Source organism: Meleagris gallopavo, chromosome 1 (genome assembly GCF_000146605.3).
Source record: "Meleagris gallopavo isolate NT-WF06-2002-E0010 breed Aviagen turkey brand Nicholas breeding stock chromosome 1, Turkey_5.1, whole genome shotgun sequence".
Taxonomy (NCBI): domain Eukaryota; kingdom Metazoa; phylum Chordata; class Aves; order Galliformes; family Phasianidae; genus Meleagris; species Meleagris gallopavo.
The window spans coordinates 171,698,136-171,721,721 of record NC_015011.2 but is presented as its reverse complement, the minus strand read 5'-3'; the positions used below and the strand labels follow the sequence as shown (position 1 = coordinate 171,721,721).

At 38.9% G+C, this 23,586-nt stretch overlaps 1 protein-coding gene across 1 annotated transcript in view; it reads right to left on the bottom strand.

The window, feature by feature from the left end:
- The window catches only part of LOC104917559 (serine/threonine-protein kinase DCLK1-like), a 60,118-nt gene extending 44,586 nt beyond the window's left edge, over window positions 1-15,532 (bottom strand). The window contains exon 1 of the mRNA XM_031552057.1: window positions 15,410-15,532. Within this exon, the coding sequence (XP_031407917.1) occupies window positions 15,410-15,506 (97 nt within the window). The 5' untranslated portion in view covers window positions 15,507-15,532. The remainder of the gene's footprint in view (window positions 1-15,409) is intronic.
- Window positions 15,533-23,586: the final 8,054 nt, after the last annotated feature.

Below are 23,586 nucleotides of genomic sequence, written 5' to 3'. Positions count from 1 at the left end.
TCTGTCATCTGTAAGGAGTTCAAATATGTAATGAGCACCGGGATCAAATTTAGAGTCAGAAATAATAACATCATAAAAGTAGAAAGAGGAAGTACTCAATATCATACTTCACTAAAGATGAAAGCTGTTAAATCACAATGCAGCACAAATTGTATTACAGACCAATGCAATAAAAATCCAAGGATTGCAAAGCAAAGCAGGATTCATTCACCCCCAAGACAGCAAAAATCTATAGTATCAAGGAACTTCTTATTTTAGCTAGAAAACTATACCACTATCTCTGCAAGAGTTAACCACTTTGACATAATCTAGAATCATACTCTGGGGTTGTAAAGGTTATGCTTAACTGAGGATGCATTAATAGGATTAAGATGACAAAAAGCATATTCTTCACAAATCCTTGAGTCATTTGAAACTGAGAACTTTTTAGCATAGTCTTGGAGTCCAGAGAAACAGTAGCTTGTAAAAATCTCAGCAACGCAACTCTTGAGTAACCTCAAGTAAGTAATAAAGAATCTGCTCATCACCAACTCTTCAATCATTTTATAAAATTCTAACCTCTGTCATTGAATGGCAAAGCCTTTGGTCCTTTCCAAATATTCTTCAGTCCTCAGACCAGCTACAAAAGAGCAATGGAGCAAGAACTGTATTATCTCTGGTAAGGCTACATGTTACTAGTGCCACAAAAGCTCCAAAATCTAAATGCAAACTACATCTTTCAACCTGACCTAAACTCTAGAAACTCTAGACATAAATGGGAAGATGAGTAAGTTGTACACTCAATTACTATGAAGTAGAATGAAGTAGAATGTAAATAAAAGTACAGTATTTCTGTTAGGTTTTGGTATTTTGTTTTCTCACTGCTTGAGCACACATTTCTTCAAATTATCTATAACATATTTTTGGACTTTCTTTTTTAAATACCAGTACCCCTTTAGATTGCAGGAACATCTACATAAATGCTGTTGTACCACTGTTATTGGACAAGGCATGATTATATAGTTTGAAAGATTGTCATTCTTAAGTACACAAACTACAGTTTTCTACTTAAATTGTTTCTTGCAACAGAAATTACTTAAAATTGAAAACAGGCTCACAAAGAACTGCTAACAAAGCAGTCTGACTCACAGAGAAACATAAAATAAAGATCATAGAATTCTAGAAACACTTTTAAGAACTTAATGAAAAATATTTACTTCACATAGCATGACCAAAATTGTTTTATCAGTTTATTAAGTAAAAGTAACCCTTAATTCTGTTTGTCTCTTAGACACTACCACTAAAAAACAGGCACTGCACTAACAGAAGATGATCATTTTATAGTTAATGCCTGTAAAATGACGACAAGTTCATAGATAATATAGACAAAGATACATATAGGAAGAAAACTGAAGTACTGGTGTAATTAAGGAGCTATAGCTATTTTGGCTTATGAATGTGACTTGAGAAAGTCTGAAGCCTCCTATCTTCTGGATCTTCATTTCCAAAGTTCAAGGTCCCTTCACTCTTGAAGCGGATTCAGGAAGGTAAGCCAGGTAGCTTACCTGTGTGACAAAGTGACATGGGATTTGCCCATGACAGCCAAGTCAGCAAGTGCACACATGAGAACAGCTTGTATCCTCTTCCTAGCAGTTAGATAATTACATTTTAACAGATGACACTTAAGGTTTAGTGTCTAGATGTTTTTTTTTCATAGATGGTGGACATAGGTACAGCAAACAAACCGAGGAAGCAGGGAGATGATTAGGAGTGCTTTTCCTGCTCAGGTATGCAATCTTGCTTACAAGTGTGCAGACAAAAGTACCTTCTCAGTTCTAATCTCTTCAGTTTCATGCCTCCTGCATTCCTGTACGCAAAACATCAGAGCACTTGTTTTGGAGGCGAAAAATATGGCCTAGTGCCAGTGAGAAGTAGACTATTTTAGCCGAGTAGGAAGTTATTCATTTTGATACCTACTGTAGCTCAATCAGTGCATGGGGTTTTAGACTAATTATAGAGCTGGTCACGGCAAGAATATCGCGTACCCTGGAACCCTGTCAAAAATATTGGATATTCAGAACTATCTTCCTGTGTACCTACAGTACTCACCATGAAACTAGTGTTTCATGTTTACTCTGCATTTCTTGTAGGTTTTCCACTCACCTTGTTCTTAAGTAAACATCATCCAATCCACTTAAAATAGCGTGTTATATCACAGGAGATTAAAAAAAAGGTACAGGCTCTTTTCACACCATTTTCTTCATCTTCACTATGAAAAGTCCAATTCACCAACCCCAATCACACACTCATCTAAATAAAGCAATTATTCTAAATTACACCTGGGTAACTGGTTTGAATTTGGTTTTGGCTAGTAGAAACATATAAGTAATGTAGATTGCTTGTAATAGCTAGGGAAAAAGACATGAAATTCTCAAAAAGTTGATGAAAAAGGGAGAGGTGTTATAATAGCCACATTTTTGCTCCATTAATACACGTTATGTAAGTGTCCGCTGCAGCAGGTTTGGTTTTAAAGAAAGCTAAACACTGTCTCTCTTGCACTAAATAAACTTACTTACTGTGCCTCAAGGAGTTCAGATTACTGCCTCAAATCCGCCTGCAATAAGAGTACTGCAAGTTATTAGGCAGCAATTTTTAAACAATAACACCAGAAAGTGATGTGATCTGAAGGAATAGAACCACCTGGTATCCTAACAGCTATTTAAAACAGCAACATTATTAGCATACCCTTAAGAAAACAAAAGGCATGCCTACAGTTTTGAAAGTTTTAATCAAATTTTCCATAAAAAACTACTCAGCTGTGAAATAAGACAAATATCAAATCAGCTGTTGCCTAAAGTGTCTACAAACAGACAAGAGAAAAACAGGCAAAACTAGAGATTCAGTTAAATGCAGAGCTTCTCAGCATTCTATTTTCACAGATTAAATGCTTATGCTCAGAACAATTAAGCGCTGCACTCTTTAAAGCAAACTGCTTTTAGACGCCAGCACTAAAAGCGCATTCACACCTGCACACATCTGCTTCACACATTGACATGTGCTGTGACAGGGACAACAAAGCCTGCCTGCCATCACTGGGCACACACAGCTGCCAGCCCACCCACACTCCAGTTTGCTGTACCTCTGTGATGGCACTGCTGCCTTCAGAACTCACCATAACATTGCTTTACCTATCATCAGAAAAGCCAGAAATCAGCTTCCAAAGTTCAGAAACAACACCAACTCCAGGACTGGCTCTAATTCAAACATCCCTAGGCAGCTTTTCCCTCTAATATTAATGGGTTCCCCTTGAATGCTAGCTGGTTCAGGCAATTACATTTTGTATTGATTATTTAGATAAAAGTAAAGTAAACAGGTTTAATCGTGCTGGCACTGAGCTAGCAGTGGGATAGCTGGAAAATGGAGTTTTACTAAGAACATCTGCTAACGCTGTAACACTTACTTAGGTGTGTGAAGTCGCAGTGTTGTCTTTCTCTTCTGAGAAATTTTAAGTATTTGCAGACAGAAAATGCAGTGGGGCTGGAAACTGGCTACAAAAACATTTTTCATTTTGTATATCACAGCATATTTCAGAAGTTGTTCAGAGGAATGCTCTAAAATATATAGGTGAGGACATCAACTTTATGAACAAACTATCTGAAAGCACAAAGTGTCTATTTTTCTTGAGTATGTGAAGTGAGATTAGTAAAGAAATGACAAACAATCTGTATCAATATCAATTTATTTTGCTTCAAAGGAGGGTACACAGCGTTCAGATTCTGTTATGAGTATCTTAACAGCACATCATTTTTTTCTGTCTTCAGCACTAAGAGGGATTACCTGCACAACACAATATGTTGTGCAGCTGACATAAGGTCTATACTCTCCCCTGGGACTGTAATTTTCCTTTCTCCAAATACTCTCCTTTGACAGGTGCTTTCCTCAAATGATATAATTCATTTTTTCCCCCAAATACAGAGCCAAAATATTGAAATAGCAGAACTGTCATTACTTGACTATATTATCCCTTCGGTTCATTTTGGACTTTTAATCTCTCACATGGCTAAAAACTTTTATCAAATTCTATTTCTTTCACAAGATCAAAATCAGCACAATTTGGGCAAGAGTTATTATGTGTATATTTTCAAGCATAGATTTCAGTACTGATTTTCTTTACAGACTCGTTATTTTCTGCCATTTGTAGCTGGATCCTTAACAACAGATTTTGCACTCTGGACAGACAGGAACAAACCTAAGACAGTCTCTAATTTAGAGAAATTCTAAATCTCCTGTAAGGGCAGGTCCTCAGTCTCTGAAAGCACCATGAACTTCACTGATTAATCCTCTTGATTTTTTACACTATTCTCTCTTAAAATAATTTTTAAAAAAAGGCCTTAGTTGCTGGATGGTTCGATTTTCTATTCAACATAAATGAAATTGATACATGATCGCAATATCTAATGCTCTACGACAGCTGTTCCCTACATCTTTTTTATAAACAGCTTTAATCTAGAAAGACGTTGTGGTTCATTGTACAAATCTATTAAGTTCTGACAAATGGAATCACAGAATCACAGAACTGTAGGGGCTGGAGGGGACTGCCAGAGATCATTGAGTCCAACTCTCTGCAAAGCAGGCCCCCTACAGCAGGATGCACAGGTAGGTGTCCAGGCAGGTCTTGAATATCTCCAGAGAAGGAGAATCCAAAACCACCCTGAGTGCAGAATTTCCTATGCTCCAGTTTATGGCCATTCCTTGTCCTGTCCCCACAGGCCACTGAAAAGAGGTTGGCCATGTCCCTTAAACTCCCACACTTCAGATATTTATAAACATTAATGAGATGCCCCCTCAGTAATCTTTTCTCAAGGCTGAACAGACCCAGGTCCTCCATCCTTTCATGGGGCAGAATAAATGTTCCTAGTTAGTATTAGCAGGATTTGTCTCTAATCTGCATCTAGGAAATGTGAAGCATCTCAGAATACATCAGTATTTCTCCCTCTGGTAAAAACTACAGAGCTGTCTGTATCCAGTCTCAGCTGTGATCCCAAAAAGACTCCCATGAGAAGAACTATCTTTTCCAAAGAGATTTAAAAAAAATAAATCCAGTTTTATTTGTGTAGGCTTGTCCTTTTTGTTAAATGCTCATGGATCATTTCAGGCAACTTATTTTATTCCAGAGTTAGGCTCCTTAGGCTGTATTCCTCCAATCCATCTTTTTTTAAGCAGAAAAATATATATGCTGCCTTCCAGCCCTGCAATAACAGCAACTATCACTAAAAAAATTACTCTATTACAGTTTCTCATGTCACCTATTCTTTAGGCTGCGTTGTTAAAACAGAAAGAGAATCCTAAGTCATAGAAATATTTTTTAACACAGCTTCGCTGCTCTCCTGCAGAAATTTTTCTTCCTTAACACTGCATCTTTATCAGAAGCAGCCTTGCTCTGTAAGCTGCCTTCTCCTTTCTGCACAACAATCTTAACAGTGAAAAATTTCTCCTTCCTATTTCAAAGTAACAGGGAAAAGAAAAAAAAAAAAGCAATTCCAGTTTTTGTGTCCTAACCACCCTCCAGGAGGGTGGTTAGGACACATCTTCGGAAAACTTTTCTTGACCCAGGTCGTTCAGTTAAGAGAAAGAGCTCTCAGGTTAGCTCCCTTCAATACATTCTAAGTCCCTAGAGGACAGCCTTCCAAAAGAAAAAAACAAGTGTAATAATGCCTTCAGAACAAAATTTTTAAAAAGTTCTGACTGAAGAATAAAAGAATTCAGAAAGCAGCTCCATGACCTACCACCTACGGGTGTTCAGTTCCATGGCAACGTAAGACTTCCTAATGATTACTCAGCCTTATATTACTTCATGCATAATATTAGCATACAATCCTCCTGCAGCAAGCTACGCTAAGAATAAAGTTTATTCGAAGGTGACTGTTAGCAAAAGCAACCTGAACTGTCAAGGTAGCACTTGGAGTTTTTTTTAATGGGAAATTTCTGTAGGTAGCATTTTGAAAATAGCAGCATGGAGGCAGTATTCCAGTATATCTGGTAAAAAATTATTTTGGCAACATAGACCAACACTACCATTATATAGAGGCCTTCTACTAGATGAGTTAAACTCTTAATACTTGAATAGACTGACGTTCTCATATCCAGTATCTTATTACATATGTATGCATATATAAATATGAATACCTACCACTGATGTACTGTTTCCAATTTTACCACTTTGAAATGCTATCCAGGTTGTTTTTGATTCTCTTTTAGATGCTGTACTGGGGTTTGAAATGATTTTTTTTTAGAAAAATCTTCTACTAAATATTAAGGATGAATACGTTTTCCTTAGATGTCTTCTGAAGGCTTCTGCTTTTTCAAAGCTAATGAACTACAGATTTTAAATCACATCAATCAACATCTTTTCAAAAGGTTTTGCCAGTACAAAAGGAGCTGTGGACACTCCTGGCTTTATAAAAAAAAATAGAAGACATGACAGCACTCTGGGCATAGGGCCTGTATCTAGTATGAGAAATAGAAAATTACAGTTGCCAAATTTTAATAACTGAGACCAACTTCATCAACAATGAGTAGAGTCTGTTCTCAATATAAAATCCCTCTGGCACAATCAATACTATCCAATAAACAGTCATCTCTCCAGGGCACATTCTAGGACAGTTCAGTGGATGGCACATTTTGTTCAGGTTCTCAGAATGAATAATGAAGCAACGATACTGCAGGAACTGCTCATCACAAAGATACCTCATACAAACTCGTAATAACTGGAGAAAATGGAACTATGCTGCTTATACAAAGGATCTCCTAGAACAGGACTACAGGGCACATCTTTTCAGAAACAGATCAGTTTCTAATAGCTTCTCGCACTGGAAAGAACCCACAAGCAGTGAAAAATACAAGCATACTTGCCAAGATAACTAGTACTTTATATTCCGTTACAACAAACCAAGATGAGGAGAAGTACCTAGCTGAACACCCAGGAAAGGTATTCCTAAACAACACTGAAATTAAACTCCTTTATGCTTGTCACTAAAGTTAACAGCCTTGGAGGAAGGAAGTACTACATACATCCATCTTCTGTTGCTTTCCTATCTACTGGAACTGGAAAAGCAAAATATCTCTCTTGAACAGCATTTTCAAAAGAAGCTGGAATATATTCTGGTTTCAGCTGGAATACAGTTAATTTTCTTTTGAATATCTTGTTTTGGATTTAGGATGAGAATAACGCTGATGACACACTGCAGAGCTGCACTTAGAATTAAGTCAAGGATGTTTCAGATTCTCACGCTGCCCTGCCAGAGAGGAGCAGGGGGTGGACAAGAAGCTGGAAAGAGACAACCAGATCAGCTGACGCAGACTGTCCAAAGCGATATCCCATACCATATGGCATCATGCTGAACAATAACACTGGGGGAGTCAGCCAGTGGAGGGGCTGGCTGGACACTGGGCAGCATGTGGTGAGCAACTGCATTGCACATCACTTGTTTTGTATACTCTTTTATCATTATTCTTATTTTCCTTCCTGTTCTGGCCTATTAAATTGCCTTTATCTCAACCCACGAGTTTTACCTTCTTTCCAATTCTCTCCACCATCACACTGTGGGGGCAATGAGCGAACGGCTGCATGGTGCTGAGCTACCTGCAGGGTTAAACCACCACAGCATATTTGGAAGCTATCATCTTCTCAAGATACACTGAATGGAGCATTTTACAATCTGTGAACTATGCCCAAAGGCTGTAAAAAAAGTTACTTCCATGAAAATGGAGATATCATGCAGTCAAATTAAAAGCTCAAATGCCAACAGAATAATATGAAGATCTACCCTGTTATGCCTACTGAATTTCTGTGTTACTCCCCCAGCGCTGAAAGTCTGCTTTATAAAACTGGAAAAAAAAATTGGAACTGCACTCTTAGTATTTGGATATACAGCTGAAATATTTATATTTTGGGAAACTATCTTAAAATATGCTGTAAGAAAAATCTCATCTGAACTAATCTGATTAATCTAAATAATCCCTAGGAAGATTCAGTTCAAGAAATTGTAACACAAAAAATAAAATGAAAAAGTAAAAATATCACAGTATAAAACATCAATAAAAATAAACACATTCTGTCTACTCTGCTATTATTAACAATGCCTATGATGAGTAAAATCTCAAATATATTTAGATAATACTGAGATCAAAAAATTTTTTATTTAAAACAGGCTTAAATTTTATATTATAAACTTCCCACTAAAAATGCAATTTCATTACAAATCTGTTATTGAGAAAAGCTTTATATTTTCAGGTCCATAATTTGTAATATTTTAATATTAAAAATAAACATTGTATTTGACAAACGAAGATATGTGCACTCCAATTTCTTAATGCAAAATTTCCATCAGCTCTAATTTGCTGATGGTGTCTCATTCATGCTATTTTTAACAGGTACCAGAAAAAGCCAATATTGCAGAAAACATACTGAGGACATTTGGTTCAGTGAAGGGAGCTAACTAGACTCAACTGCTCCAAGAGTTAGGCTCTTTCAATGAGCTACTGTTTCAAGCAATCACGATTTTTCCTCATTATACATACAGGCAACTTTTCCATAAGAAAATGCTGAAAGATGACAACTCTGCAAAAACACGCGGCTGCTGAGGAGGTAGGGAAAGAAGAAAGAAAGACCACAGCATAAGCCTGTACTGGAAAGCACTTATCTTTCTTGAAAGCTCGGATGTCTTTGTTCCTGTTTATAAATCTGTCAGTGGGGAGCAAAGACGCATGATTTAAATGACCAAACCTTCCCTCCAAGATAAGCATAGGCAGAAAGGTGAGAAACAATGACTTAAATAAGTAGATCTATAAGACAGAGTAGAGAATATTCAAAGCTTGCAGACAACAGATAAAGAAATGAGCTTGCATAATCAAGAACATGTCTATAAAAAAAAGTCATATGTTAAAAAAGAAATCTTGTGTTGGAAAAAAATAAAACAGAAAAGAAGAACAACGTTCTGTGAATGTATTTTCCATGTGAACAGTTCATTCAACAAAAGAATTATGAAAGATTTTCTTTAGTGGAACCCTACGTGATGCTAACAACTATCTCATGATTATGCTAACAGCTGGTTCTCGGTATTTAACTGCACATCGGCATTCTGTTTTTAAGGGAATGTTGCAACTGCAGGTAAGTTTAACCCAAGAGAAACAAACAAGTCAGGCTCATATCATATGGCCATGCACTTCCCACAACCAGATCTGAGCCACTCACCAGGAAAATGCATACAGGAGATTTGTATTCTGGCATGGTTCCCCTGGCTAACAAGTCTATTGTGATCACTGCCTGTCTACAGTGCCTGGCATTTCTCCACAACCAACTCAGGAACATCAGACACTTTCTAGTGAGTTAGGGTTGTGATTAATGGTTCTGTGTCAGTGTGGGGGCCAGTCGAGTGCACCCTCAGCAAGTTTGCAGATGACAGCAAGCTGAGCGGTGCCGTCGATAAATTGGAAGGAAGGGAAGCCATCCAGAGGGACCTGGACAGGATGGAGAAGTGGGCCCATGAAAACCTAATGACGTTCAACAAGCCAAGTGCAGGGTGCTGCACTTGGGTCAGGGCAATCCCAGTTATTTATACAAACTGGGTGAAGATCTCATAGAGAGCAGCCCTGTGGAGAAGGACTTGGGGGTCCTGGTGGACGAGAAGCTGGACGTGAGCCAGCAGTGTGTGCTTGCAGCCCGGAAGGTCAACTGTGTTCTGGGCTGCATTAAAAGGGTGGCCAGCAGGGAGAGGGAGGTGATTGTCCCCTTCTACTCGGCTCTTGTGAGGCCCCATCTGCAGTACTGCGTCCAGGCCTGGGGCCCCAAGTACAGGAAGGACATGGAGCCATCATGGTCCAGAGGAGGGCCACTAAGATGATCAGAGGGTTGGAGCACCTCTTCTATGAGGAAAGGTTGAGGGAACTGGGATTATTTAGCTAGAGAAGACGCTCTGGGGAGACCTCATCGTGGCCTTCCAATATTTGAAGGGATTGTATAAACAGGAATGAGATCGGCTATTTACAAGGGTGGATAGTGATAGGACAAGGAGGAATGGTTTTAAATTGAGCCAGGAGAGGTTTAGGTTAGAAATTAGGAGGATGTTTTTCACACAGAGAGTGGTGACGCACTGGAACAGGTTGCCCAAGGAGGTTGTGGATGCCCCATCCCTGGAGGCATTCAAGGCCAGGCTGGATGTGGCTTTGGGCAGCCTGGTCTGGTGGTTGGTGACCCTGCACATAGCAGGGGGGGTTGAAACTCGATGGTCATTGTGGTCCTTTTCAACCCAGGCCATTCTATGATTCTACAGTTCTATGAGTTCAACATAGCAGTAGTAGCAGTGATCTCAGTGACAGCACAGTTCTATTAGTTTTGTTAAAACTTCACAACTGTCAGCCTGCTTGATTAAAGGAGTGCCCCACTAATGTCCTTGCAGTGAGAAGGGCGAGGGGATGAAGATAAGCAGGGACGAACCAAGTCGGAAGGAGCTGAGGGTACTGTGCAGGTGGCTAAGACATGATGATAACAGGGGGATGACACTGGGGATCTTGAAGTAGGAGAGTAAAGGAGGCACTGGTTGAAGATCCACAGGAAAGCAAGCTGTTTTCACTCTGCCCGCTCTGAACAATTAGCGAAAATGGAATATACAACCAGAGGACTAGTCCCTTCCTGCCTTTGTTTCTGCCTCATACACAGAGTATGTCTCTAAGGCCCAGCAGTTGATGACATTTGAAAGTATCACACTGTGCTGGAACACTTTATATTTATGCCTCTGTTGAAAGCAAAGTTGTATCTCAAAGTCCCTAGAACCCACTATTATTTTCCAATTGCCAAAGCATGACTTTTTGATGAGGGCAGAGTAAGTCAGCCAGCATACCCTCCTCTCCTAAGTCCAGCCAAAAGCTGCTTAACACATCAGTCTTTGTCCTATAAATCCTACAACCAATTTCCCCTTTCTCCCCCCTTTAGGACGGACAGAGTAATGATGGTTACAGAAACCTGACAGTTATTAACAGGGATAAACATGATACTCCTGACCCTAACTGCAGTTACTGAATGAGATGCGTGTGCATGCCTCCCAGCACACACACGTGTGCGGACATCACAGAACTCAGATTTTCCTGGCAAGCTGTCTGCTGCTGGCAAGATGATGCAGTAAAACTGCTGGCACCAATATGCTGAGCTGAGGACGAACACAGGCCAGCAAAGTCAAAGTGAAATTAGGTTTCAAAGATTCCAGTCTTAATTTTCCCCTAGAAAAGAGTCATTTTCATCATTGTTTCCATAGCCATAACATGTGTTCTTGACAAGGGATCCAAAGCTTTTTCTACACTCAGTCATTTTATGTTGGTTACGTTCTGTTTGGAGGCAGATACTGGCTTTGGTCAGTCTAGATTGAAGCTTTTTTGATGATGCATCTCCAAGGTGATGAATTCTGTCACACTTAGGAGATAAATTGCAATCTTGAGTCGCACACACACACACAGCCAACATTAACTAAATGTAAAAATAAAGCATTTTTTTAAATTTAATTTTGATATTGCCAAAAACTGTTGCATTTTTATGGTGCTATGAAAGAAACCTCTGTATAAACCAAGATGTTTTCATTTAGGGGCAATCTCTTGGGTTACTTACACTGCCAGATCCTACTTAGGTGCCTAAATAATAGCTGATTGCAAATATTTCCTTGAGTATAGTTCTTAAATCGTAATCTCTGGCAGCATAAAGTGGAGGGTTATAGAAAAGCATCCTCTAACTTCTTTTCTTCTTAGAAAACTAAACCACCACCAGCTGAAGAAAGCCTAAGATTTCTGGGAAAGTTTCCAGAGCTGTAAGCTAGTAATGCCTGAAGCAGTCACTCACTGCCACATTCTACACCATGGAATTTTTTCCCTTACAGGCTGGCTGATGTAATGGTGTGCTTCATTAATAAAATTTTTCTGTGCTTACACTTCCCACAAAACCTGCCTATGAAAAGAAAATCTTCACTGGTGTTTGACAAAAAAGGAATACTTACTTCTTAGTGGTGTGGTCCTTCTCATGCATTTTTCATGCCCTATCTGTACTTCTCTTCAAGGAAGTGTATGCAACCATCCTATCCATCAATTAGGTCAAAAGTGGAGATGACTGCTAAGAATTATGACAGAGGTGGTGTCTACTGATTCTGTCCTTCATGTGATAAGCAGTGTGTTTAATACGAAAACCATCTGCACATCAAGAAAGAGATGAGAAACTGTAATACATAGTGCTGACTGCTTATTTTGCTCTTTGACGGATCTCTAATTAACTTACTTAGCAGTTTGCCAAAGAGATATGCAATGCCTCTTCCTAAAAAAACATAAAACAGAGAAGAGAGATGATATAAAGGAGGAGCATGCTCCCTCTTTCAAGAACAGGTTTCAAACCAATGAAAGGCAGAACTAATTGTTCGACTTAAAGAAGAAAGAATAGATGGCGCTTATAACAGTCCACAGACATTTCCTATGAAAAAAGCAATCATCTGTTTTCTGTGCTCACAGCAGATAAGAGAAGCAGCAATGGGCTTCTTTTAGAGCAAGGGAATCTCTGGTGAGATAGCTGAAAAAAAATCTAGGAGAGTTCAATACGGGAACAGAAATTCTGTGGAGGTTACAGAATCCCCATTATCAGAAGACTTTAAGGGGCACACTTGACAAGTATCTGTCACAAAAGAAACAGGTAATGTTAATTCCTCTATAGACAGGACGACTGATTCACTTCTAGGCTAGTTCTTCTGAATTCCTGATTCTATCACTTTCAGTAGGTGCTGTCCTGTGCTGGAAACAGGATATAGAGAGATGCATAAGAATGATGTAGACTTATGAGTTCATTGTTGTTTTCCTTCCTGTTGGAGTAGAATTCTAAAAGCTTGTTCCACAACTTTTAAGAAATATAGTGCAGATAATAAGAACCATACCAGGCATGCAGATGCCATTTACAAAAGCAAACCAGACATTTCTGGAGCATAATTCATTCAAACTGTTTTAAACCTTACCTTCAACTGAATCAATCAAACATTTACCACCTACTGTGTCAATAGGTCTACATGTTATTTACCAAGCAAGGAACCTGCTGGGATGGGCTCAGCTGCTTCTCTCAGTGTAAGTTACTTAGTTTTACCTAAGATTAATCCCAGTGTAGGCAGATTGATTTTCCAATTTCAAAACACCCTGCCACTATTATCAGGAGCTCTGAACCTAAACTATAGAAATAGGGCGTTCTTCCTGAATGAAAATAATTCCCTCTGTCCCGAGAGCCCAGAACACCTTGATTATTTATTTATTTTCTGTCCCTTTCTTTGCACTTTCAAATTTTGCTTTTCCTTACTCCTTGAACTGCAACACCACAACTGTTATTATCATCACCCAGCTGAAAATGGTAAGCTCTGGAGGGATGCAGATACAGAAAGTAGAGCTTTTCAGAGAATCGGAGAAGCTTTCCGTGTTCTACACAGTCAGACAGCACTCAGTAATAATTTCAGAGTTCTCAGGTTAACTGTGAGGAACATACATACACTGTGATCACACAATCTTCATTTGCCAAGTAAAACAAGCTAAGAACTCGGCTGCTTTTTTTATTCTCTCTCCAAATCTTGCACCTATCTCAGGGAAGATTGAATAGATACATACTGGTTGATACGCCGACTATTAATGGCAAGCAACCTAAACAAATTGTCTTGATTCCAAAATTTCCCAAAAACATGGAGCAACAATGATGCGCACTTTGCAAAGAAATCAGAAACAGTCTTATTTTCTTCTCTTTCTTAGCTCCAGGGGTCAAAACAGTTGATGTTCACTAGAAAAGCAAACACCAGAACACGTTGCTGAAGTTCTATTTCCAGTCAATACTTTTAGCTAATTTTTTTTTCTTTCAATTCAGCATAATGTGAGTTTAAGTGGAAATTTTCCAGAAAAAGATACGGCTTACTGAAAGAGATAATGATATGTGAAACAAACAAAGACTAAGCAGAGTCAGGATATGACTGTACTTTGACACTGTACCTCCAAAAAAGAACAAGTTACTTGATTCAGACAAATCTGTTATCAGTACTTCTTGAGTCAGCCCTGGAAAAAGCTGCCACAGGATGCAGTGAGAAGACACTGGGCAGTCACAAGTGCCATCTTTTAGGTAGGAGATACAACTGAATCCAGACCATGTAGCCTACTACACAGCTCTCCACTTCTGTAAGGCAAAGACTGCAGTGCTGGCCACATTCCAACCTAGAAAGCCCCCCTGATACACAAATATGTCCCCCTTCCATTTCTAAATCCTGTCCTAAAGACAGCTAATGTTATCCTTTCATTTGTACTTTTTGATTTACTTACATCAGAGGAAACAGCAATTTCATTATTTTAAAGAGCAAACCTGGTGCACTATTTGTTTTGTCTTTATTGTAAAGTTCTCTAGGACTCAAAAGTTCCCAGAGAAATACGAGACGTGTGTTTGCTTCTGCCTGTGACTGATAAAAAATGTCCTTCCCTTCAGTAGCAAAGATACCTGCGTTTTTAGGCACAATATGCTCAAACATGAGGTGTGCACAAGCCGGCTTCTTTTGCTCCTACACAAGTTAACGGAACATCTGTCTGGATGCAGCCAAACCATGTAGCCTTCCTCCTTCAGGCAGGATGGCTATGAAGCAGCTACTGTTGTAACAATTTTTTTCCTGATTCAAGTTAACTTTTCTTTGAAGCCTTTGATATTTAAAAAAAAAGAAAAAGAGAATTTGGTAACAGTTCATTGCAGACATTCTCAAGCCTGAGAAAGAACAGGTTAATTAAAACCTTTACTGAGTCTTGTTCTATACAAAAAATAAACTCAAGTTAAATGGCAGCTGTTTGTTTTCAAACGCAAAAGGCTTAGATTTTCTTTTCTTACAATTACCACTCATAACTTATGAATAGTGTTTATAACAAAGTTAGCTGCAAATAAAGTGTATTTTACTTAAAGGATTATGTATATCAAATAAATCATTCTTACAGCCAGTCTCTGAGAAACGCAGAATTCCCAGAATTTTCTCAGATGACTTCATCTACATTTGCTAATTACATTTATCTTTCACACACTACCTGTGAAGCACTACCTAAATCTCAATTACTAGAACTGTGAGTTGAGCAACTGTGACAGTACAGTAAATACAAAAACAGTGAGGAAGACTTTGTGAAATAGGAGTTAGTACAGGAATTAGTATTTCCTTTATGTTGCATGAGCAGCTTTGGTAGCTTTAAAGTTGCTTTCAGTTACCTCTTATTTTCAAGTATTTGGAATTCAAAGCAAAAAAATACTTATTATCTTTATGAAATCAAAATAGGTGATTCAATTTTGGCTTAGTTTGCACGATATAAAAAGCTCTTTTACTCTGGTTGTAAAAGTTTTTAAGATACATCCTCTTACCACTTTCATCCAGCAAGAAATCATCCTGGTAACGGAACTTTTCCGGTCCACATGCAATAAAAATGTCATCATCACCAAAGAAATCCTGAAGGCACATCACCTGTAAGCAAAAAGGAAAGGAAGGGATTGTATGAAATATCTCATCATTGGAGTTGTAAAAACAATAAATCCCTTCTTGCCTCCATCTTCATGAAAACTCTTCACTTTTAATGGAATCAACAAGGCTTCATCTCCAGATAAATTTCAAAGCTGTGCTCTGACCATCTGTTACAAGTGAGAAACACTTTTATGGACATGCAGGAAGAGAGATAAGACAAAAAGCCCTAACGTCACATTTATTACATGATGCATCAATGGGGTATGAGGTAAATGCCTTCTGACTACGCATAAGATCCCATTCAGTTGTTAGTGGATAATCGATTTGCTTTTGCGACCGCATTTCTACTCGTTGACAGCCACGAATATAGGTAACGGTTTTGGATGCAATATGTAATTATTTCTGCAAAATCTCGCTGACAAGGAATGAAACTCATATGGGTGAACTGAGTCTCCATCAAAAATTCCTCATCTCTGTCAGCAGTCAGTGTAACTTTTCTTCATTGGCACCAATCTGAACAATCAGGTGTGCTGGAATTGAGTAAAAGGATCATCTTTTTCTGCTCCCAAATGTGAATAACCAGAGTTAGGTTGGTGCAGTTTTATGTTCATGCATGCATGAGATTTTCTTACAATACTTCGCAAGGTACTATTTAAAAGTTTAATATTTCTATGACTATTTTTACTGATGTTCCTAAAAGAATAATCAGTAGCTTTCCACTAATCTGACTATGAACTTAGTGATACAGTTTTGAAAAATTTAAAAAATGTATTAGACATCCGACTGCTTTTAAAAAACCAAATATACTTTGTAAACATACTTTGTATTACATACTGTTCCTCTTTCACATTTACAAGAAAATTTTAAAAGGTTATATTTGCTTACATGGATGCGATGTTATAATGTTTTGCAGTTAAATAGTACTCTAATGTTTGAACAGATAAATTTCAGTTTCATGTCAAGAGCACACAGACAGGAAATTAACACATAAAGTATTTACAAAATTGTCAAAATATCTGAGAACAGTCCAGCTGAAGCAGTTCGCCCCCCTCATTGAAAGCAAAGACAAAGTCAGTATTTGAAGCCTACAAAAACAGAAGTGAAAGAATTAGCTAATGAGGCCAGACAGGCTTCTCCAGACTTCAGCATGAAAACAAAACATACACCATCACCACTTCCCAACCTCCAGCCACGGGTAATGGAGGGGCTATAAAATTCACATCATGCTTCTCAGACATATGCCAGAAGGCTCTGGCATCTACAGCAGCTATGAGTCTGAATGCTAGGAAAATCTTAACAAAGAAAAATAGTAATACATGTTGTGACTTGCTAGTAGAATAAGACTTGTCATTAAAACTATTTTAAATGTAGAGAAGTAGAGAAACAGCAGTTGAAAAATGAGAAAATCAAGAGCAGAACTAGCTGAAATGAGTGCCAGAAAAGAGGGGAAAGTATTCTCAAAATTGCTATGTTCTTAAGCAACGCACATCATTTTAAATGCGGGTCCACCGCAGCCCTGTCCCTACCAACATTCTTCTGTACACACTATATGGTATTTGAACACTAACATCAAATATGTAAATATTTCATGGATTTTTTCCCATGTTCCTACTCAGTTTCTGTTATATCAGTGTATCAGCCTCAGCAGCCTTTTTATATACTCACTTAGTTCCCATCTTCTTTTTTTTTTGTCCACAAGACATATCCTGCCTGTCTTCCTATCCCGTACACCCACCAAGTTTCAAACATCTCTTCCCTTCAATCAAGTTCCTCTGAAATTACCACCTCTCCCACATGCACAAAGCCACTAATTTTCAAAATGACAATAAAAATCCTACAATTTCCTGTTTGCATCCCAAGTTTGACACTCTTCTAGGGAGCAGTGATCTTTATATTTGTTTTTACACTAAGCAGAGCACTAGAACTGAACAAACAATAAGTAATCCAAAGCACAATGTTGAGCTATTTTAGCATAAAATAAAATCAAATTCTTATTTGGAAATTGTACAGATTAAAAAAAAAACTAAAAAAATACTCTGTGCAGAGGGTTTCATTCAAGTCAAAACAAGCCATTAAAATGGATGTACTGAAATCTACACGGGTTAACACTTAAAGCATCTAGGGTTTAATCAGTGCAATTCATATGCAACTAAGAAAATAAAATTAGCTCAGAAGAAAAATAATTTGTACTTAAATATACTCGTTTGTTTTATTTTATAATAGAATGGCTTAGGTTGGAAGGGACCCTTAAAAGCATTCAGTTCCAACCCCTGCTATAGACAGGGACACCTCCCACTATATGAGGTTGCTCAAAGCCCCATCCAGCCTGGCCTTGAATGCTTCCAGGGAGGGGGCATCCACAGTTTTTCTGGGCAACCTGTTCCAGTGTCTCACCACCCTGACAGTAAAGAATTTTGTCCTAATACCTAGTCTAAATCTATCCTCTTCAAGTTTAAAACTATTTCCCCTTATCCTGCTACTATACACCCTTATAAAAAGTCCCTCCCCAGCCCCCTTCAGGTACTAGTAGGCCACTATAAGGTCCTTCTTCTGTTGGGGTTCCCAGAAAAGGACGTAATACTCCAGGTGGAATCTCACAAGAGCAGAGGGGCAGAATCACCTCCCTCAACCTGCTGGTCATGCTTCTCTTGATACCACCCAGGACACAGTTGGCTTTCTGCCAGTGCCCATTGCCAGCTCATGCTGAATCACGTTGAATCATCAACCAACAATCCCAACTCCTTCTCCTGAGGGCTGCTCTCAAGCCATTCTCTACCCAGCCTTTATCTGTGCTTGTGACTGCCCCAATCCAGGTTCAAATCCTTGCACTTGACCTTTCTGAACTTCATGAGGTTAGCATGGGCCCAACTCTCAAGCCTGTCCAGGTCCCTCTGGATGGCATCCCTTCTCTCTAGAGTGTCAACTGCGCCACTCAGCTCCGTGTTGTCTGCAAGCATGCTGAGGGTGCACTCGATCCTTGCCCATGTCATCTACAAATATGTTAAAGAGCAACGGATCCAGCACCAATCTCTAAGGAACATTAATCATCACCAATCTCCACCTGGATATTGCGTTGTTGACTGCAACTCTTGGAGTGCAACCATCCAGTCAATTCCTTATTCAGTGAGTGGTTCATCCACCACAGCCATTCTTCTCCAATTTGGCAACTAGGATGTCATGTGGGACAGTGTCAAGTTCAGGTAGATAACATCGTTACTCTTCCTTTATGCACTGACTCTGTAATTCTATTATAAAATGCCACTAAGTTTGTCAGGCATGATTTGCCCTTGGTGAAACCACGTTGGTTACCACCAGTCACCCCATCTTTATTTTCCATGTGCCTTAGTAGGGTCCTCAGAAGGATATGCTCCATGGTCGTGCCAGGCACAGAGGCTTATTGAAAAGAAAGTCTCCCCTTTTCCAGTCAGTGGGAACTACACCAGACTGCCACGATCTTTCAAATACGATGAACAGCAGCTTGGCAACTTCTTCCACCAGTTCCCTCAGAACCCACAGATGGATCTTGTTGGGTCCCACAGACTCGTGTATCTTAAGGTTCTTTAGATGGTGTCAAACCTGATCTCATTTACAGAGGGCAGAACTTCCTTCTCCCAGTTCTTACCTTTGCTTTCTGCAACCTGGGCGGTTTGAGTAGAGCCTTTGCAAAGAGGCAAAGAAATCATTGAGCATCTCAGTTTTCTCTGTATCCCTCATGAAGTTTCCTTCCGCAGAGACACATATCTTCCCTAGCCTTCCTTTTGTAATTGATATACCAGTAGAATTTCTTCTTGATCCTGTTTATATGCCTGACTAGATGTAATTCTATCTGGGTTTTAGCTTTCCTAACCTGATCCCTGGATGCTCGGACAACTTTTTTGCATTCCTCACAGGTAGCCCGTTCCTGCTTCCACTTCCTACTTGATTTCTTTTAGTGCCTAAATAAGCCCAAGACTCCTTGTTGAACCATGGAGGCCCCCTGGCATTCTTGCCCACCTCCCTCTTTCTCAGGATGCACTCCAACTTTACTTTTTAAAGTTTATCATTCTTCTTGGCTCAACATATTGCATTCATTTGGGAATTAAAATTCCTGTATATAACTGTCTGCTGCCTCATCTGCAGCATTTTCCATCCTTTCTGTCACAGCATCCCTGGCCTGCTCTGCTCTCCAGCTCTTTGCAGGTTACACTGCAGGGCATTTTCAGAAGATACCGAACAAATACATAAGCACACACCTTCAGGCTTTTTCACCAGAAATCTGCAAGTAATTTTTATTCACACTCAGCCATCAAAGTAAGCAGCAGGACCTGCTTTTTATCACCTGTTTTCACTTCTGAAAATCTCAGCTCCTCAAAAGTTACAGTTAAGAAGATCAAGGATTTGCATCACCTGTTTTGAACCACGACAGTGCTCTAGAGGTCAGTGTGCTCTGTTGTACGTGATCAGCTTTCATATTAGTCAGTGTTTTAAGAAGTGTATTACAAAAGCCTCCCCAAACATTTCTGTTGTTTCCAAGTCACACAATCCTTCTCCTTTCTCATAAAGATTATTTCTTTCATCCAGATTCCAGCAGGATGATTCTCACAGTAGGAAAACAAAGTGTGCAGGAGCAGTCAGACACACAACTTCAGTAAAATGAAACTGAAAAACAGATGTTTCCCTCACACAACTAGTGCTGTGTTGTGACACCGCGACACTTGTACACAAACAACCTGCTGGCATCTCTCTAGCAGAAAGCATTGCTAACAGTAAAATACCAGAGAACAAGAAGTCTCAGGCACTACAATCCCTCAAGTGACAAGACAGAAGGCAGCAGCCACAAAGAATACTGGTCACTAAAATAGGCACTGGGCAATATGCAAGTCATATCAAAAAGACTAGCTGAGCAGTACATACCAGCTGCGAAACAGGAGGGAGGCAGAAGAAATTTTAATTACTGCACTTACCTGAGAAAGTTTTACAGGCTGAAGCCTGGATCCCTCTCTCAAATCATCATCTTTCTTGTCCTAGTAAACAACTTAAAACTTAGGAATTCTATATGCCCTATCATGGGGTAAATGTGGAAAGAACCCAACATGATTTTGTAACTCAGACATTAGTCTGGTGCTTTCACTAGAAAACCAGAGGAGACGAGGAATCAACTGGCCTGGGCTCAGCACTTGTATATCAACACACTATTGGCAATATAGGCCTTTTTAAATTTCCCTGCACTTTTTCTTCTTCTTTTTTTTTCCCTTTCCCCAGAACAGGAGAGTACTTGGAACCAATGAGAAATCTTCCAGCTGTTACAGAACATTTTGTTATCCTTTAATTAGCCTGAAGTATTTAAGGTATTCATATTTATCTCTTCAAAGTTGGAAATGTTATTGTGGAAAACCCTCTTTTTTCTATCTACAGAAAGATGCACGAAATTGGATACAGCAAGGACAGGGACCTTTTGAATTCACATTTTAATATTCACACACAAAAAAAAATAGAAGAAAATTCTTTGCATGTGTCCTCTCTGTCACAGCCATTTGAATTCTTTCCTATTGTTCTAAAGTTGACCACATATCAAGTTTATACCAATTGAAAATTTTTAGTAAAAAAGAATCCGATACTCGAAAGTTCCTCTGTGTTCACAAATAGCTCACAGCACGAGCAAGAGCATACCACCACCACCATTAGTAACTCTAATGTTTTTATTATAATTTTCATATGTGCCTTTTGGGAGGGCAAGGGGGGGGGTGTTCTCCTTGTTATAACAACAACTTAATTAGACTCTGAAAGCTATTTCGGATGAGCAATGAGAAAATCTCAAGCTGGGTTGCCCCAAGGCAATGTCGTCGATGAAGGGTTGGGAAGAAAATTAAGGACAAAGAAATGAAGAGAACAAAAAAAAAAGATACAGAGTGATATAAGCAGAACTCAGTAAGGGGGTATAGGAGTTTTCTGGAAAGAAATGAATGGCAAAAGGATGGCAAAAGGAAAACATAAGGCAGAAAGGAAGGAAAGTGAACATAAGATGAGATGTGGGCAGCAAGACGTTCTCAGAGGGTGACAGAGAAAAAAAGCTCATGTGGAAAGAAACCCCAGTGTGGGAGAACTCAGAGAGGCAGTGGCAAATGCCCTCCTGTTGTCAGTCAGCTAGGAAGTTCTACAAAGATTTTAAAGCATCTTTGTGGACCTGAAACAATCTCATATTCAGTTTGATTTTCATTCCGCTTCCAGTGATGAAGACATTAAAAAAAATTATCCTTGGAGAAACCACAGTCTTTGAATGACTCATGATTTCAGGACTCTGACTCATTGATTTGGTGAACAGTTTTATATTTTATTACACAGGGTTTGGGGTGATATTTTTTGTTCATTTTCCTGCCACTTTTGGTTCACTCAGACACAATGCTTAAATCTTAAGCAAGACCCTTTACTTCAAAAGAAACTCATTATAATTCTGTTCTTTTATGTTTTGTTTGCTGGTTTTTTTTCAATAATGCAAAGCTCCTGCTTAAGATTTAAATGTATGTCTTTTCTCCCTATCCTCCTTAACCAAATTATTTTTTCCAACTATCACCACCTCTGAAGTATTTTACTGTTTTAGTTTATTTTTCCTATTAATTTCCCCACTGTTTGTCAATCTCCTCTTGGGGGAACATCTCAGATTAGATCCTGAACTTACTTCAGTATCATCCACCTCTGGCAGCCCTGTGACAGTTATGGATTTTCCTGAGAGCTTATAAATTCACACAAATTTACTGCACAGGAAAAGACAGAATAGTTTTGTTTAAATTCATAATCCTAACAAAATTACAGGACCTTGTTTAATATTACATTTATCTTCTGGACAGTATAGAGTTACTTTTCACAGTATATTTCTGAATGCTTTTTTCAGTTTCGTAATGCATTCTTTACTGTATAGGTCTTCCCTTAGCAGACAATGCTGCAGAAAGTTCAGTAAAGCAAGCATTAGTCATTCAAAAGGATTCAGTGGTTTCAGAAAAATTGGAGATCTATCTTTCAGTATTGGTGTCATAGCTTTTTAGGCCATTACCGTGAAACTACAAGTCCAAACATAACAATAAGGCCTTCAGGAGGAAGAAAAATACTGGCTGTTTCTACATCCATTAAAAAAATCTCATTTCTGAAGTGAAAGTATTAGGTCTCAACAGAAATCCACAGAGCTTTACACTTAACATTTTCTCTTAATTTAAGGCAAATCTATTTTCCTTCTGGCTGGCTCAGCTCTGAAGCTGTTATTCACACCCTTTTACATTTATCTGCAGTTATGCACATGACACTTCTAGAGATCCGGTCATCTACGAAAATAAAATTTATCATTGGCATAGGTGTACTTCCTATTCTACTTTCTGATCCAAGTTCTCTCCTCAGGTGGTGGTTTAGCCAGCAGCACCGGAAGGTATCTGCTACACGTTTCTGAAGCTGAACAGCACTGAATTCATTCTTTTTCACTGGAATGAAATCTCCATGGTGACAACTGCATCATCAAGCTGTGAGAGCTTTTCAGAGAAGAAGAGCATTTTATCATGAGATTCTCATTACAAGAGTGCCCTCTGTAAATGAAGAGGAGATGTTACTGTAGGGGTTCAAGCTGGCTGAAGTTACACAGCAACGCTGCCTTTACAACTGGCTTGTGAAGCATATATCAGAGAATGGCTCTTGAAATAGCCCGTTTCACTCCTTCCCAACAGGTGAATACATGACAGTGCCATAACCAGCAGTTAGAAACGCTTTCATACTCAAACTCAGCAGCAACAGCTCACTAGCCAGGAGCTGAGGAAAGCAAACCAGCATCCCCAGACCCAGGGAAGCCTTCCCTCCTGTGCCTGTGTATCAGCATCTGCTCAGGGCTGATCACCCTTCTGTTTATTCCTTTTGTCTCAAACAGAATGGTTGCCTTAAATCATTTAATTCCTGAAAACATACCATGAATTTATTCTAAAATTTCTATATGCATCTATTTTGTACCATATGCAATTTAGGATTTTCATTCAGATAAGATTTGGCAAATAAATTAATAGGAACAAAGCTATTTATTTTCCTCAGTTAAAATACGTATTACTGCATTGATCAGTAAGACTGTCTC